The sequence below is a fragment of the Pteropus alecto genome, unplaced genomic scaffold, assembly GCF_000325575.1.
Source record: "Pteropus alecto unplaced genomic scaffold, ASM32557v1 scaffold25, whole genome shotgun sequence".
Taxonomy (NCBI): domain Eukaryota; kingdom Metazoa; phylum Chordata; class Mammalia; order Chiroptera; family Pteropodidae; genus Pteropus; species Pteropus alecto.
Window position 1 is genome coordinate 10,795,557 of NW_006441955.1, and position 13,894 is coordinate 10,809,450.

At 39.1% G+C, this 13,894-nt stretch overlaps 1 protein-coding gene across 1 annotated transcript in view; it reads right to left on the reverse strand.

Annotated features, from left to right (window-relative positions):
* The window catches only part of LOC102885276 (cytochrome P450 2J2), a 22,052-nt gene extending 8,620 nt beyond the window's left edge, over positions 1-13,432 (reverse strand). The window contains exons 1-6 of the mRNA XM_006919461.2: positions 13,185-13,432; positions 8,332-8,494; positions 5,615-5,764; positions 5,061-5,221; positions 2,343-2,519; positions 355-496 (exon numbers count right to left, since the gene is read on the reverse strand). Coding sequence (XP_006919523.1) covers positions 355-496; positions 2,343-2,519; positions 5,061-5,221; positions 5,615-5,764; positions 8,332-8,494; positions 13,185-13,394 — 1,003 coding nt within the window. The 5' untranslated portion in view covers positions 13,395-13,432. The remainder of the gene's footprint in view (positions 1-354; positions 497-2,342; positions 2,520-5,060; positions 5,222-5,614; positions 5,765-8,331; positions 8,495-13,184) is intronic.
* Between the last annotated feature and the right edge of the window lie 462 nt (positions 13,433-13,894).

Below are 13,894 nucleotides of genomic sequence, written 5' to 3' on the forward strand. Positions count from 1 at the left end.
CTCTCTCTCTCTCTCTCTCTCTCTCTCTCTCTCTTTCTGTATTGTCTGACATCAAACCTCCCCTAGGACCAGAATTCATGTGAGACTGCAACTCTTTCCTGGAACCCACTACAATGTCAATTAACTTCACCATTTTCCTCACTAGACTCCGAATTTTTTGAGGCCAGGGACTCTCGGATCCATCACAATCCCGAAAAACTGAAGAACGTGCTCCTTCTCAAGTCCATGTTGCCTCACGACCATCCTACCCATCTTTCCTTTCTACCATGCTATCTTCTGCTCTCAGCTCTGGTGCAGCATGTTCCAGGTGGCACCATTCAGCATGTTCCTAGGCATACCCACTGACATGCTCACCTTGGATTTCTGGATAGAGGGCCATGTAAAGCAGACCCCAGCGCAGAGTAGTCGAAGTTGTCTCCGTTCCAGCAAAGAAGAGGTCTAGGGTACAGATGATGAGATTTTCCTCATGAAAACTTGTAGTAGTATTGCCCTTATGCTAGAAAACACCAAGTTTATTAGTTTATTCAGAGGGTTCTTGGTTGCCATCACACAGGGGCTTCATCCTAGGGAGAGAATGTGGAAGGAACGATCCCTAGGAGAAATGGGCTTTGCCTTCAGTCTCCTCAGGAGGCAGAGTCTTATTGCAGCAATATCATTAGCACTGTCCTGCCCCAAGTGCTAGAAGCTTTTGTTAGTTTGGGTGGATGAAAATCAAGATAACTAATTTTTATGCCTATAATTTTGGAGAGGCTATTAGTACAGTGGAAAGAAGCTATTAGTACAGTAGAGAGCTAGATTTGGGTTCCAATTTTAGCCACAACGTTCACTATCTCTGTGACCCAGGGCAAGTTACTTAACCTCTCTGTGCTTCAGTTTCCTGTTTTATAAAATAGGAATAACAAAACACACCCCTAAAGATGACATTATGTAATCTTTGATGAATCAAAGATGAATCATGTAAGATGCAAAGGGCACACAGCAAATACTCAACAAACATTTATACTGATACTATAAAGAAAAAACTGAATTCCTCTTATGTACAATAATTTTAATATCTCTCAGTTAATCTTTTCCTTCCAGGTGAAACCTCTCTAATTCCATCAACCATTCCTCATGGCATTTCATCATCTTTACCACCTTCCTCTACAAGCTTCAATTTGTCAACGTTCCTCTTAATCCGTGGTCCCATACCTGTACACCATATAGCAAGTGAAGTCTCCTCTGAGAAGAAATCAATGCTTCTATTAATATTATGACAATAAGGTGAAGTAAGAGAGGAGATGAGAAAGAAACCTATCATCCTGCCAACTTCCACAGTAGGAAGAGATAAGGTGATGAGTCAAAAATTATGACACTGATGCAGTGATATATATTAATCAGAAGGGTTATTGTGTTATAAGCTACACATCCAATTAGGCTTTCCCCTACCCTGTTTTTCCCTATAACTTTGGAAAGTGGATCATATGGGGTCCCACTCAGGCCTTGAAGATAAACTCAGGCATCCAGTTCAGCTTTATTTGCACTCTACTCTGGGGACTGAGGGAAGGAGTAGGTAACTGGGCACAGTTCCAACTAATAATGAGACAATGCTTTGAGGCTCAGTTCTTATTTTTCCTTTTTCTGATAGCTCCTTCATATAGCTCTTTCATATAGCTCCTTCAGGTATGGATAGAGGGTAGAGAATAGAAGTATGAAAGGCAGTATTTGGGCATTCCCAAAGCCTCAAGCCAAATATCATGGAATCCCTACCTTTATTTCTAATTGCCTCATCCATCCTGGCTTAATGCTACTCTTCTACTCTATGAAATACTGCTTCTATGTTTACTTCCCTGTAATAGGTTGAATAAAGACCCACAAAGATGTCCATGTCTAATCTCTGGATCTTGTGGATGTTACATAGGAAAAGGGACTTTATAGATATGACTAAGTTAAGGATCTCGAGATGGGAAGATTATCCTGAAAAATCCCAGTGGGCCCACTACAATCACAAGAGGGAAGAGGGTCGTAAAGAGAAGATGTAAGGATGGTAACAGAGAAGATGCTACATGAATGACTTTGAAGATGCAGGAAGGAGCCATGAGCCAAGCAATTCAATATCCTCTGGAAGCTAGGAAAGGGAAAGAAACAGATTCTCCCATACAGCTTTCAAAAGAGCCAGCCCTACAAACACATTGACTTTAGCCCAGTCCAACTGCTTTCAGACTTCTGATCTGCAGAGCTGTAAGAGAATAAATGTGTGTTGCTGTAAGCCACTAGGTTAATTTGTACAGCATCAATAGGAAATGAGTACATCCCCATTTGTTCTTTAAAGACAACACAGGTAACAACTTTGGTTTCCTCACCTTTTCTATTTCCTTGAGGTATGCATCAATAAAGTCTCTTGTTTGGGCAGGATCAAAATCTCTCTTGTGGTTTTCAATTGCACAGGCAATAAACAATTTCAGTTTCTCCCAATTGCTAAAAACTGTTTGGTGAGGTCCAGGAAGGAATTTCATTATCCTTGGAAAGATATTGTAAAACTAATCGAGAAAAAACAAAACAATCACAGAGACAATAGGGTGCCAGTTTTCCACTTTTTAAGACAACAGAAACGTTTTATTCTAGCTCTTGTTTGCTTACACTTAGATCTTGACTCTTATCTCTCGTCCCTCTTTTCATCCCTCCAGCAAAGCATTTCAGCACTCCATCCCAAATATGTCCAGTTTTAGACCACCTTTCGCCACCCCAACTGCTTTGCCATCTTAGCACAAACTACCTTTTCTTATCTAGATGCTGTAACAGCCTCTGTTCGATTTCTTAACCCCATTCCCAGGCTATTTGCCAGAAGTGAGCATGTAACAGTTTAATCAGAACATTGCAATTTTTGGTTCTCAATTCTTCAATGACTTCCCATGACATGCAGACAAACTTCTGCATCGTTCTCTGGGTATATAAACTCTCTGTGAACTGGCTCCTGCACCCACCTGTTGTATCCTTTGCTATCACTCTCTGTCATCTTACTTTCTCCAGTCTAGACCCATTACTTCTGTAATGACACCAAGAATGTCCTTGTTGAGGACTTCACATTTGTTATTCCTTCCATCTAGAACGTTCTTCCTCTGAAATCTGGAGTTCCAGCACCTCACTTCACTAATGCTGCTTAAATGTCATCTACTTGGAACAGTCTTACTTGATGATCCTGTAAGTGGCAGCATCCTTGCCACTCTCTTTCCATTCCCTTATCTTGTTTTATTTTCCTTCATGGCAATTATCATTATCGTGTGTATATATGTTTATGTGATATATATGTATGTATATATGTATGTAGATGTGTTTTATATATATATTTATTAAACATATATATGTATTTGCCTGTCTCCACTATGGGGGCATCTCCATGTGGGTGAGACATTGTTACCGAAATAAAGTAGTTTTGAATATATTTTCTCTAATAATATCTGGTAGAAAACAGATAGCATAACATAATGGTATATCACCTAGACTTAAGACATGACATGTGTTTGGCTATTAGGTCTGCTGCTTTCTAGCTATAATACTTTGGAAATAATGATGATGATGATGATGATGATGATGATGATGTAAATTGTTACCCCTTAGTATAACTATCTGCCATTGGGGACCCAGAGTTATTCTGGTGACCAAATGACGTGGGATCCATTAAATACTTAACACAGAGCCAATGGACCACTATCTGGACTTGCTTACACACTCCCATATCTGCCTGCACACGTCATGATGCTTTATTTCTTTAAAGGATTGTTGTGAAAGTTAGTTGAGATAAAGTATGTTTAGCTGTCCATCAAAGTGCCTGGTCTATTTTGGGACTCCAAGAAATGCTTATTACCCTTACTCTACTGCCCCTTACTACCCTCCAGGAATTTTTTTCCCTGGGGAGAGTCAGCTGGGTACCCACTGAACTCTCATGACTTCCTAGATTCTGTCTTAATAGGAAGGACAAAAATGGAACTACTGAACTGGGGACTACCATGACTAGAAGTGAGAACAAGGACTTAAAAAATAACTTTGGCAATAATAATAATTGCTCACATTCATTATGTCCTTTTCATGTGCCAGTAATCATGCTAACTGCTTTACCCATTTTGGTGTGATGGATCCATAAAGCTCTAGGCAAGGATGCTTGGCAGGAGTAAATAAAAATAAATCCACTTCTAGATACCAGACAAGTGACCTCAACACTTGGGGCCAATTTTTCCCAAAATTGTCTTCCAAATCTAGAAAAGTGGCTGAGAGACCAAGAAGCTGAATAGTTTTTGACAGACTTATAAGCCTCAAGGGACAAAAATGGAGTGCAGGGCCGCAAAGTAAGGGGTGAGGTTTGAACCCCAAGTATTTTTATTCTACGAAATTAGGATACTGATAAATTCCTGTTGACAGACATGTAAATAGTGGAACCACTTTGGAAACCTCTAGACATCTTTTATGTCTAGGTATGTATGTGTGTGTGTCACACACACACAATCAAGAGAAATGAGTGGATGTGGCTACATGCACAATTGTATTAGAATGTTCATGGCAGCTTTATTCATAACATCCAAAACCTGGAAACAACCCAAATGTCCATCAACAGAGAATAGAGTAACAAACAATGGCATATTCATAAAATGGAGTACTATTCAGAATTTTTTTTAAAAGAGCAACTAACACAGGATGAATCTCCTAATAATCTGCCAAAGGAGAAACCAAGCACAGAAGAGTACTTCTGAGGGAGGAGAGAGATGGCTGGGTTAAGGAGGGACATGGAGAGGAGAGGTTCAAAGGCAATGACACTATTATGCTTTTAAAATAAAATAACATAGAAATAAAGATGTATGCAATGCAAAGTTTATGGCTTTACATGACTGTTAGAAATGTTCTTTTTATGTAGTAAAACATTTACTATATAATATTTATTATCAAAAACACTAGAATCACAGATTGAATTCAAGTAAGTTTGTGTTGAAGTCAATTTTAAAAGGTTATATTTTAGCTTAAAAAAACTCATCTGTGTCTGACATCAGACCCAATATCCTTAACCAAGGTATAAAAAAAGAACTCCTTACATGGCACCACATTGACGCCTCCAGATGTGTGAGCTCATCTAGCATCTTCAGCATTTCTTGGAACTGATAATCCTGGTACTCAAAGCGCTCCCCAAAAGTGATGGAGCAAATAATATTGGAAACTGCATTGTTGATCTTCAAATGTGGGTTAAAAGGCTGTCCTGGAGGTGAAAGAAAAGATGAATCTTTCAGATTGGTTTGTTTCTGTTCTCTACTGAGGGTCTATATGACAAATGACATACCAAGTACAGAAACATCTGAGACTCTGGTCACAGCACTGTACACGGGGTATGACATACAGCAGGTTGTCAGTTAATGCCTGGGAAGTCAAACTAATGACCAGGGTTTAAAATCAATAATGTATATAATGTCTGTCTTCTTGTGCCTAATTTGAGAACTTCATGAGGGCAGAGTTCTGGTTAGTTGTTTACATTTATATCCTCAAGGCCTAACACAGTGCTGGGCACATGATAGGCATTAAAAGTAATCAATGAGTATCTGTTCAGTGAATGAATGAGCCACAGTCTCTTGCACTTGTCCTAAGAAATACTCACCATTCTCCTCTTCCATTGCCTGGGTGAGGTGGTAGGCCTCCTCTTGCATGCGTTCCTCTAAGCTCTTCTTTCCTAAACCAAAATTCCTCAGTGTTGTCAGGGCGAACCTTCTTTGTTCCTTCCATGCCTGGCCATTGGACATAATCAATCCTGGGAAAAAGAAAGCAACATTATAAAAAGAAAGCCAACAAATGGACGTGTATCAAATAAAGGGATGGATAAGGGCATTAGGCATTTGAAAACTATTCAGAGAAATAATCCTAAAGCAATGGATACAATCACTAGCATGTACTGACTACTTGCAATGCCAAGCACTTTAGTATTTTTTATGCATTATGTAATTTAGTAGTCACAGAAACTCTATGAGGTTGATACAATTATTACCCCCTTTCCATTTTGCTGATGAGAAAACTGAGGCACAGGAATAAAATAAACTTTGCAAGGTCACAGAGTTACTAAGCCACTGAACAGGCATTCAAGTTCAGGTATGCGTGACTCCAAAGCCCATACTTAGATTACTAGTGACATAAGGAATATTTAAATATTTATATTATGCTATGTACTAAGAATGCACTCATATGTAAGACACTTGTTAGTATGCACTCATATTCATACTAATGGATTAAGAGGTAAGGCTTTTAAAGTCACAGGAGAGGTCCTATCTAAGCTGGTTCCTAATAGAGGAAGAAATGACTGAAGAAAACGAAGAATGAATATTCCATGCAGGCAGAGTCAAAAAAAACCATCTTGGTGTGTTCGACAGACCATCATTTGTTTTATAACACAGGTAAGTCTACGCTCCTTTTATTTCTTCACTTCTAGAGCACCCTTCAGCTCCTTTTAATATCTGGCTTTGGCCTCCACTGTCTCAATGAAATGGCCTTTCTTGCTGTAAAATCCAGGGATACTTTTCAACCTCATCTTACTTAGTCTTTCAGGAACATGAGACACTTTTTTTTTCTTGAAACTCTTTCAACAATACTCAGGATACCACACTCTCCAGATTTTCTTCCTACAGCAGAGAACTTCTCATCTCTTTCGCTCATTCACCTTCTTCTACCAAATTCTGAAATGAAGGAATTCTTCAATATAAGGCCTTCTATTCTCATCCTATACTCCATTTCTTGGAAATCTCATCAACTCCTAAAATTTTAAATAATATTAATAATGACCATCTATTTCTGTCCCTGAGCTCCAGACACATATATACAACTGTCTGCTTGATTTTGCTAACTTAAAGGCATTTCAAACTCAGCATATCCATGATTGAATTCATGCTTTTCTACATACAACTCCCCACCTAAGCCAAACCAAACACTTTGTCCTCCTCCGAGTGTTCCTTCTTTCCATCATCTACTCATTTGGGTGTCTACCTCAACACTTCATCCTCCCTCCATCTAGGTCACCATGTCTCATTGGATTTACCTTCTGAATATCTTAAATTCATGTACCTTCACTACCACTGTCCTACTTTAACCTACTATATTGTCATTTCTTGTCCCTTCCCTAGCCCAAGCTATAGCTTTCTTTAACCTAAAATGCTACAAGTCTCTTGCTTCCTTTATTCCATTCTCTACAGAGCAGCCCAAATAAGTTTTTAAAATATACAGTATAAATATGATGATTCCTTTCTTTACTGAGAACCATTCAAGAGCTTCATTGTTATTAAGAAAAACGAACATCCTTAACAAATATTTGCATGAAGTATTCCTGGCCAAGCTTAGCAGTTTCATCTCCATTTGATCTCTGTCCTTGCCACATTGGCCCCTTTTTTTAATTCCTCAAGTTCACTGTCCTTCTTCCCACCTCAGAGACTTTTTATATTCTATTCACTCTGTCTGATTGCTCCTTCGCTTTATTAAATTGTCATTTACTTACTTACTTTAGTTTTTTCTTGAATCTCAGGACTAGAATAGATACTTCTAGTAGGTGCATCCTGCACTTATCTTCATAATACTAAGGCTTTAAATTATTATAGTTAATTGATACTGTCTTTCTCTCTGAACAAAATTTGACTTACCTAAGGACATAGAATAGTTTGATCTGTTCTATTCACTGTTATATCATCGATGCATAGCACTGCACTTCATATGGCAGATAATAAATACAGTAAATGGATATAGAGTTAATGGATAAAATATTTCAAAGAGGAATCAGGAAGCACCTGAAAAAATGCTTTAGTAGAGTAATAGACTTGAGTTTTTCATTTAGATTTTTAAATGTTTAAGTTTAGTTAATGATAATTTAATGTATTCATGCTAAACTGTTCTAACATAGACTAGAAGGCTCAAGATACCTTGTATGAAACAGCCTTAATGATAAAGCATAAAGAACTAGAGGCAAGAAGAAGGAATTACATAAGCAGCAGAAGCAGATTCATGTCAATTTTCCTGCAGGAAGAGATTTGGAATGGGAAACCAGTAAGAGTGAATATATCGCCTCTTTCTCCGCTATCATCGAATGATGGGTTACTTGCTTACCAAAGCATCTGGAATGAGTTCATGCAGCAGATGCAGCTTTTCCCAAATCCCTGACATTAGGGTTGACCCTGCCAAATCCTTTGAGAGGGTGCCTTCAATAGGGAAGTGTGAACATCCATCAAGATTTTATATTGGGTTTGGTCTCTGGGAAGTGTTGGGAATTACAGTCACGGAGGCACCTTTAATAGATCTTAAGAATATTAAACATACACATCTTACATCGGTCAAGAAACTTACCACAGTTCTTAAAGATACGTTCTCGAATAGGCAGTATGGGGCGGTTCACAAAGTTTTGTTCCTTGTGGCCAAGGACTTCTTTGATTAAGGGCAATCCAGTTACAATAACTGAAGATGTGTAACCAAATTCCAGTCTCATAACATTCCCATATTTCTTTACATACTGAAAAACAGTTAAATAGTCATAGTTGAATATACACATATCTCTGTGTCCAGGAAAGAAAAGAGTGTGCACAGCCAGGGGAGCTTGTATCAAGGGCAGTATGTGTGTGCATGCGTGTGTGAGAACTTCTTGGTCTGTTGGAAATGTTTCTCCCTGTTTCCTTTTCTCCTCTCCATAAGACTTGCATTTGATTTACTGTAGGATGTGAACATACCTTATAAAACATTCATCCGCATAGTCAACCTATATGAATTGAGTAAACATCTACCATTGCCCTAAGAATGAGTTATGAAGATATAACTATAATAAAATAAACAAGGTCTTTAACCTCAAGCATCTTAGAGTTTAGTGAAGGGAGAAAATTCAGCACATGTAACTGACCATGAGAAGGTTGAGATCTGTTTCATGTAAGTCTAGTGTAGCAAGCATGGACTACTTAGTAAATCATATCTGTTTAACAAAAAGAGAATGTCCCCTCCCTTGACATGTGCTAGAAGATCGAAAATTCATTATAGGGCTTGGGCCAGATGTGGAGAAAAGCACTCTAGCTCTGGAGCTGTGTGCAAATTTTAGCTCTATGATTCACTAGGTGTGGGCTCTTGAGAAAGTTGTTTCACTTTTTTTAGAGACAGCTCTTCAGCTACAAAAGGGAGAAAATGATGCTTCCCTTAAGGGTTCTGTAAGGAATAATGAGAGCAGCAGTGTGAAAGGCACTTTGTTTTCTGGTAACTGGCACACAGTCATTCAAGTCTCTGAGGAATGAACGGGCTCTGTGTGCAAAGGAATGCAGATGCGTGCTCATGGCGACAGAGAAGACCAGAGCACCCGAATGTGTGGGAGGAAGGCACTCATGGTCACAGACGGCCACGTTCACTAGGTATCATATGAAGTATCCTTTACATTTTATCTTATTTAATCTCACAGACGCCCTCAGTAATAATGATTTTCTTCATCTTTCAGAAAAGGAAAATGAGTTGTAGCCAAAGTAACAGCCAAGGTGACAAAAGCTACTGAGTAGTGGAGGAGATTTGTCAGGAATTATGTAAGATTCGAGGGCAAGAACATGAACCTGAGATGGCGCCAGGACCTTAGAATTTAGTGGGAGTTAGAGTGGAAGTGAGAATGAGACAGGGGCAGGGAGCAGAGAATGGAAGAGTGTGTGGGTATGTCATGAGCATGCACAAAGGTGCACATATGTGCAAGATGGGATATATGACAGTGAATGGTCACCAATCCAATCCTGATCTGTCTGTTCAAGAGACAACTCTCAGAAGACCTGGCCTTTTCCTTTTGTCTACTGGGCTGTGTCTAGGTGCAGGCAGTGAATCAAATAGAAGGGTTCCATTTCCCCCAGGTGTCTGTGGCCCCTCCTCCCTGATTTCCATGCACATCCATGTCGCCCTTAGTGCCCTGGACCCCGTGACCCCCATCAGAGTAAATACAGTGGATTTAGTCTCATTCCACCATCATCCTGCTCTCACATGAAAAACTGAGCCTGAATTCAATTTCTCCATTGTTCATTTGGCCCAGAGTCTTCCATCAATCTTTGTTCCATTCATCTCTGGCACAGTATGCCCTATCTTGTTAGAAAAGGCAGAGCCAAGGATCTATCTCAAACTGATCTGCCTCTAAAGTATATGTCTTTGCTTTTAAGAAATGGCAGGGGACGGGTCCATATTAATGAACTAGATCTTTAATTTCATCTTACTGAATGCCAATGTTTTGACGAACAATTACACTCTTGAAAAAAATTTCAAAAATAGAAATTGTTAACACAGAAACAGAAAATGGATTTAAGAACCAAAGAGACATTTTAGAGCTGAAATATAAAATAACCTAAACAAAAACTCAGATTAATCTCAACAGCAGATTAGTAATTGAATACAGATCAATAGAAAGTATCCAATCTGAACAACACGGAGACAATAGATTGAAAAAGAACAAAAACTGAGACTCAGAGACCTATGTTAGAATAATGAAAGATCTAACATTTGTGCCACCAGTGTCCAAGAGTCCCAGAGGAGAAGAAAATACATGTAAAGTTGAAAAAAAGTTGAAGAAATGGCCGAAAACATCTCGAATTTGGTGATAGACAAACTTATAGATCTAGATTGAGTCAACCCAATAAACCCAAAGAATTCAACATAAAGACATATCATAATCAAATCTCTAAAAACTAAAAACAAAGAAAAGTTCCTGAAAGCAGGCAGAGAGAAATAACTCATTGCTTATGGGAAAAATCGATTTAAATGACAACAGATTTCTGATCATAAACTACAGAGGCCAGAAATAACTAGTACAACATCTTAAAATGTAGACTGAAAAAAATTGTCTATGTAGAATTCTATATCCAGTGAAAATGTACTTCAGAAAATGGAGGTGAAACAGACATTGTTAAATGAAGGAAAGCTAAGAGAATATTTTTGCCAGCAGACCAGCTCTAAAAGAATGGCTTAATAAAGTTTTTCAGATAGAAAGGAATGACAAAGGTAGAAAACCTGGAACACTGGAAATGAAGAAAGAGTAACAGAAAGGGTAAACAAATAGGTAAATATAATAGACTATTCTTTTCCTCTTGAGTTAAAAAAATTATGTTTGACAGTTAAAAGCAAAATTATAATATTGTCTGACGTAATGCTTTATGTTGTAGACATAATATTTAAGACATTTATATTATAAAGTGGAGAGAATAAAGGGACCTAAATAGTCATAAGATATCTATATTCTACTCGATGTGGTAAAATGTTCAAACTAGTAGACAAAGAGCTGTATATGCATATTGCAATCTTTAGAGCAACCACTTAAAACAAAATACAAAGAGATACTCAAAAACACTAAGTTAAAATTGAATTCTTAAGATATGTTCAAGTGGCCCACAGAAAGACAGGAATTGAGAAACAAGAATAAAAAAAACAAAGAAAAATAGAAAACAAATAATACAATGTCAGACTTATCTCAACATATAATTACATCTAAATTCACCAATTAAAAGAGAATAGCAGAATTTTAAAAATGACCCATTTATATGCTATCTATAAGAACTCATTTCAAATATAACGATATAAACTGGTTAAGGTAAGAATGGAGAAGCATACACCATGTAAACACTAATCAAAAGAGAGCTGACATGGCTATATTATACCAGATAAAGTAAAGTTCAGGCAAAGAAAATCATCAGGGATAAAGAGGGACATTATATAATAATTAAAGAGTCAATTCACCAAGATGACATAACAATTTTAATGTGTATGCATCAAATGAAAGAGCTGCCAAATACATAAGGAAAAACTACCAATACCGACTAGAGAAATAGACAAATGTGTAATTGTAGTTGGAGACTTCAACATGACTCTCCTAGTAAGCGATAGAATTAGTAGATAAGAAGTCAACAAGGGTACAGAAGAATTAGATAACATGATCATCCAATCAGGTCTAACTGACGTATTAGAACACTGCCCAGTGAAAGCAGAATACAGATGGCTTGAACAACGCCAGGGTTAGAGGCCTGGACCTGCTCCACACAAAACTAGTACACATTTTTTTCAAGTATGCATGGGACTGTATCTTGGGTCATAAAGCCAACCTTAACATATTTTAGAAAATTCAAATTATACAAAGTATGTCCTCTGACCAGAATAGAATCAAACTGGAAACCATTACCAGAAAGAAAACAGGAAAATGTCCCAATACTTGGAAATTAAACAACACATTTCTTAAGGGTACAGTTTCAGATTAGCTTTAAAATTCTGTGACTAATCTTGTTAGCATTATCAACTGGGTGTTTCTCTCAGAAGGTGATAAAACCTTCTCTATCTCCAACTTGACTCTAGGAATGTGTTTAAAGTACTCCAGTCATTTCTAGGGAAAGGGGGACTAATATTTTTAGCATGTCTACTATAAGTGGTGTTATATTGACCATTCACTGTTTTATTTACAACCATCTTGCACAGTGTTGTCTCTCAGCAAGGTACCTGTGCTGAGAAGCAGGAGACCAGTTGAGGATTCTTCAGAAAGTGTTGGATGTTGGAGAAATTTTTAAGGAATTCAGAGTGGCCACAGTTAGGGTGTCCTGATGGGAGATGATTACAAAGACATGGCAAGAGTCTGAGTCATAAGGGTTCCATGTGGCTCCATAAGCTGTCTGAACTCTGCTGAGGAGTCTTAGCAGCCAGAAGCGCTAAGAAAATTTAAATTGAGGGATGATATTTAAAAATGATTACTTCAGGTAGAAAAGGCCAATCAAGAGAGGCTCAGTCACTGTGGTAGTGGGAGCGATTCAGTTGGAAAGTGGTGAGAATTTAGGTAGTGTTATCATTTTACAAATGGGAAAATGGAACGTCTGAGAAAGTATAGCGTTTTTTTTCCAGGATAATAATATTAAAGAGGACAAGGTAATCATATTACAATAGGATGTTCTCATAATATTTAACAAGGCACACAGTTAAATAAGTTGAAGAATGTAACATGTCTAGCACAGTTAAATGGTACAGTTAACACTATTTCACCTCGAGAAAGAGCAGGTGGAGTCATGCCAGTTTACGCTGAGGAAAACAAGGCTTTACCAAGGGTTTACGAAGGCATTTGCATTAGCGCTAGGGCAACCCATCCTCGCGCCCTCCGTCCCCGGGATGGCCCTTTTCCTGCGGGTCAGGGATAGAACACGCGACCCAGCACCTTCACCCGCTCCTACCTGCTGAAGCGACAGCTGTGGCTGCTCAAAGTTCAGTTGGAAGAAGTTTCCCAAGATGGGCAGACGCGGCGGGCCCGGAGGATAGTTGTTTTGACGCCGTGTTTTGAAGAAATGGGCAAGGACCAGAAAGAGGACAGCACCTAGCAGGAGAGTGCAGGGATGGAGGTCTGTCCAGACGGCCGCCGCTAGGGACCCCATTGCCGCGAACATGGCGCGGACATCCACCTGCTCTTCTGAGGTTTGAACTGGCGACAGTCCTCGCCTCTCTTTATTGAGCTCGCAGCACTCGCTGGCCTGCCCCGCCACGCCACGCCCTTCACGCCAAGGCGTCCTGCCCCTGCCCTTCGCCGGGGAGCGCCTAATCCTGTCCTTCCACTTTGGTCGCCTGGATTCCTGCCGCTCCCTTTGACCCTTCCCCCACCCTCCTCAGCCCCTCTCCGCCCCTTCCCGCCAGCCAGATGCCAGGCGCTGTATTTTCCGGACAACCCGCACGAGTCTTGGAAAGTCTTTCTCTGAGACCGTTGGGGCTCTTGGATTTATGATTTCAATACATCGTAGAGCTCCACACTCATTTGAGCTCCGTATTGAGAACCGTACCTGGTAAACAGTCAAGCTATCAGAAGCGCCTGACGCAGAAGCACCTGATGTTTCTTGTGTGTTTACTATATATGACAGGCAGCGCACTCATGGTTTTAAGTAAGTTTCTTCGT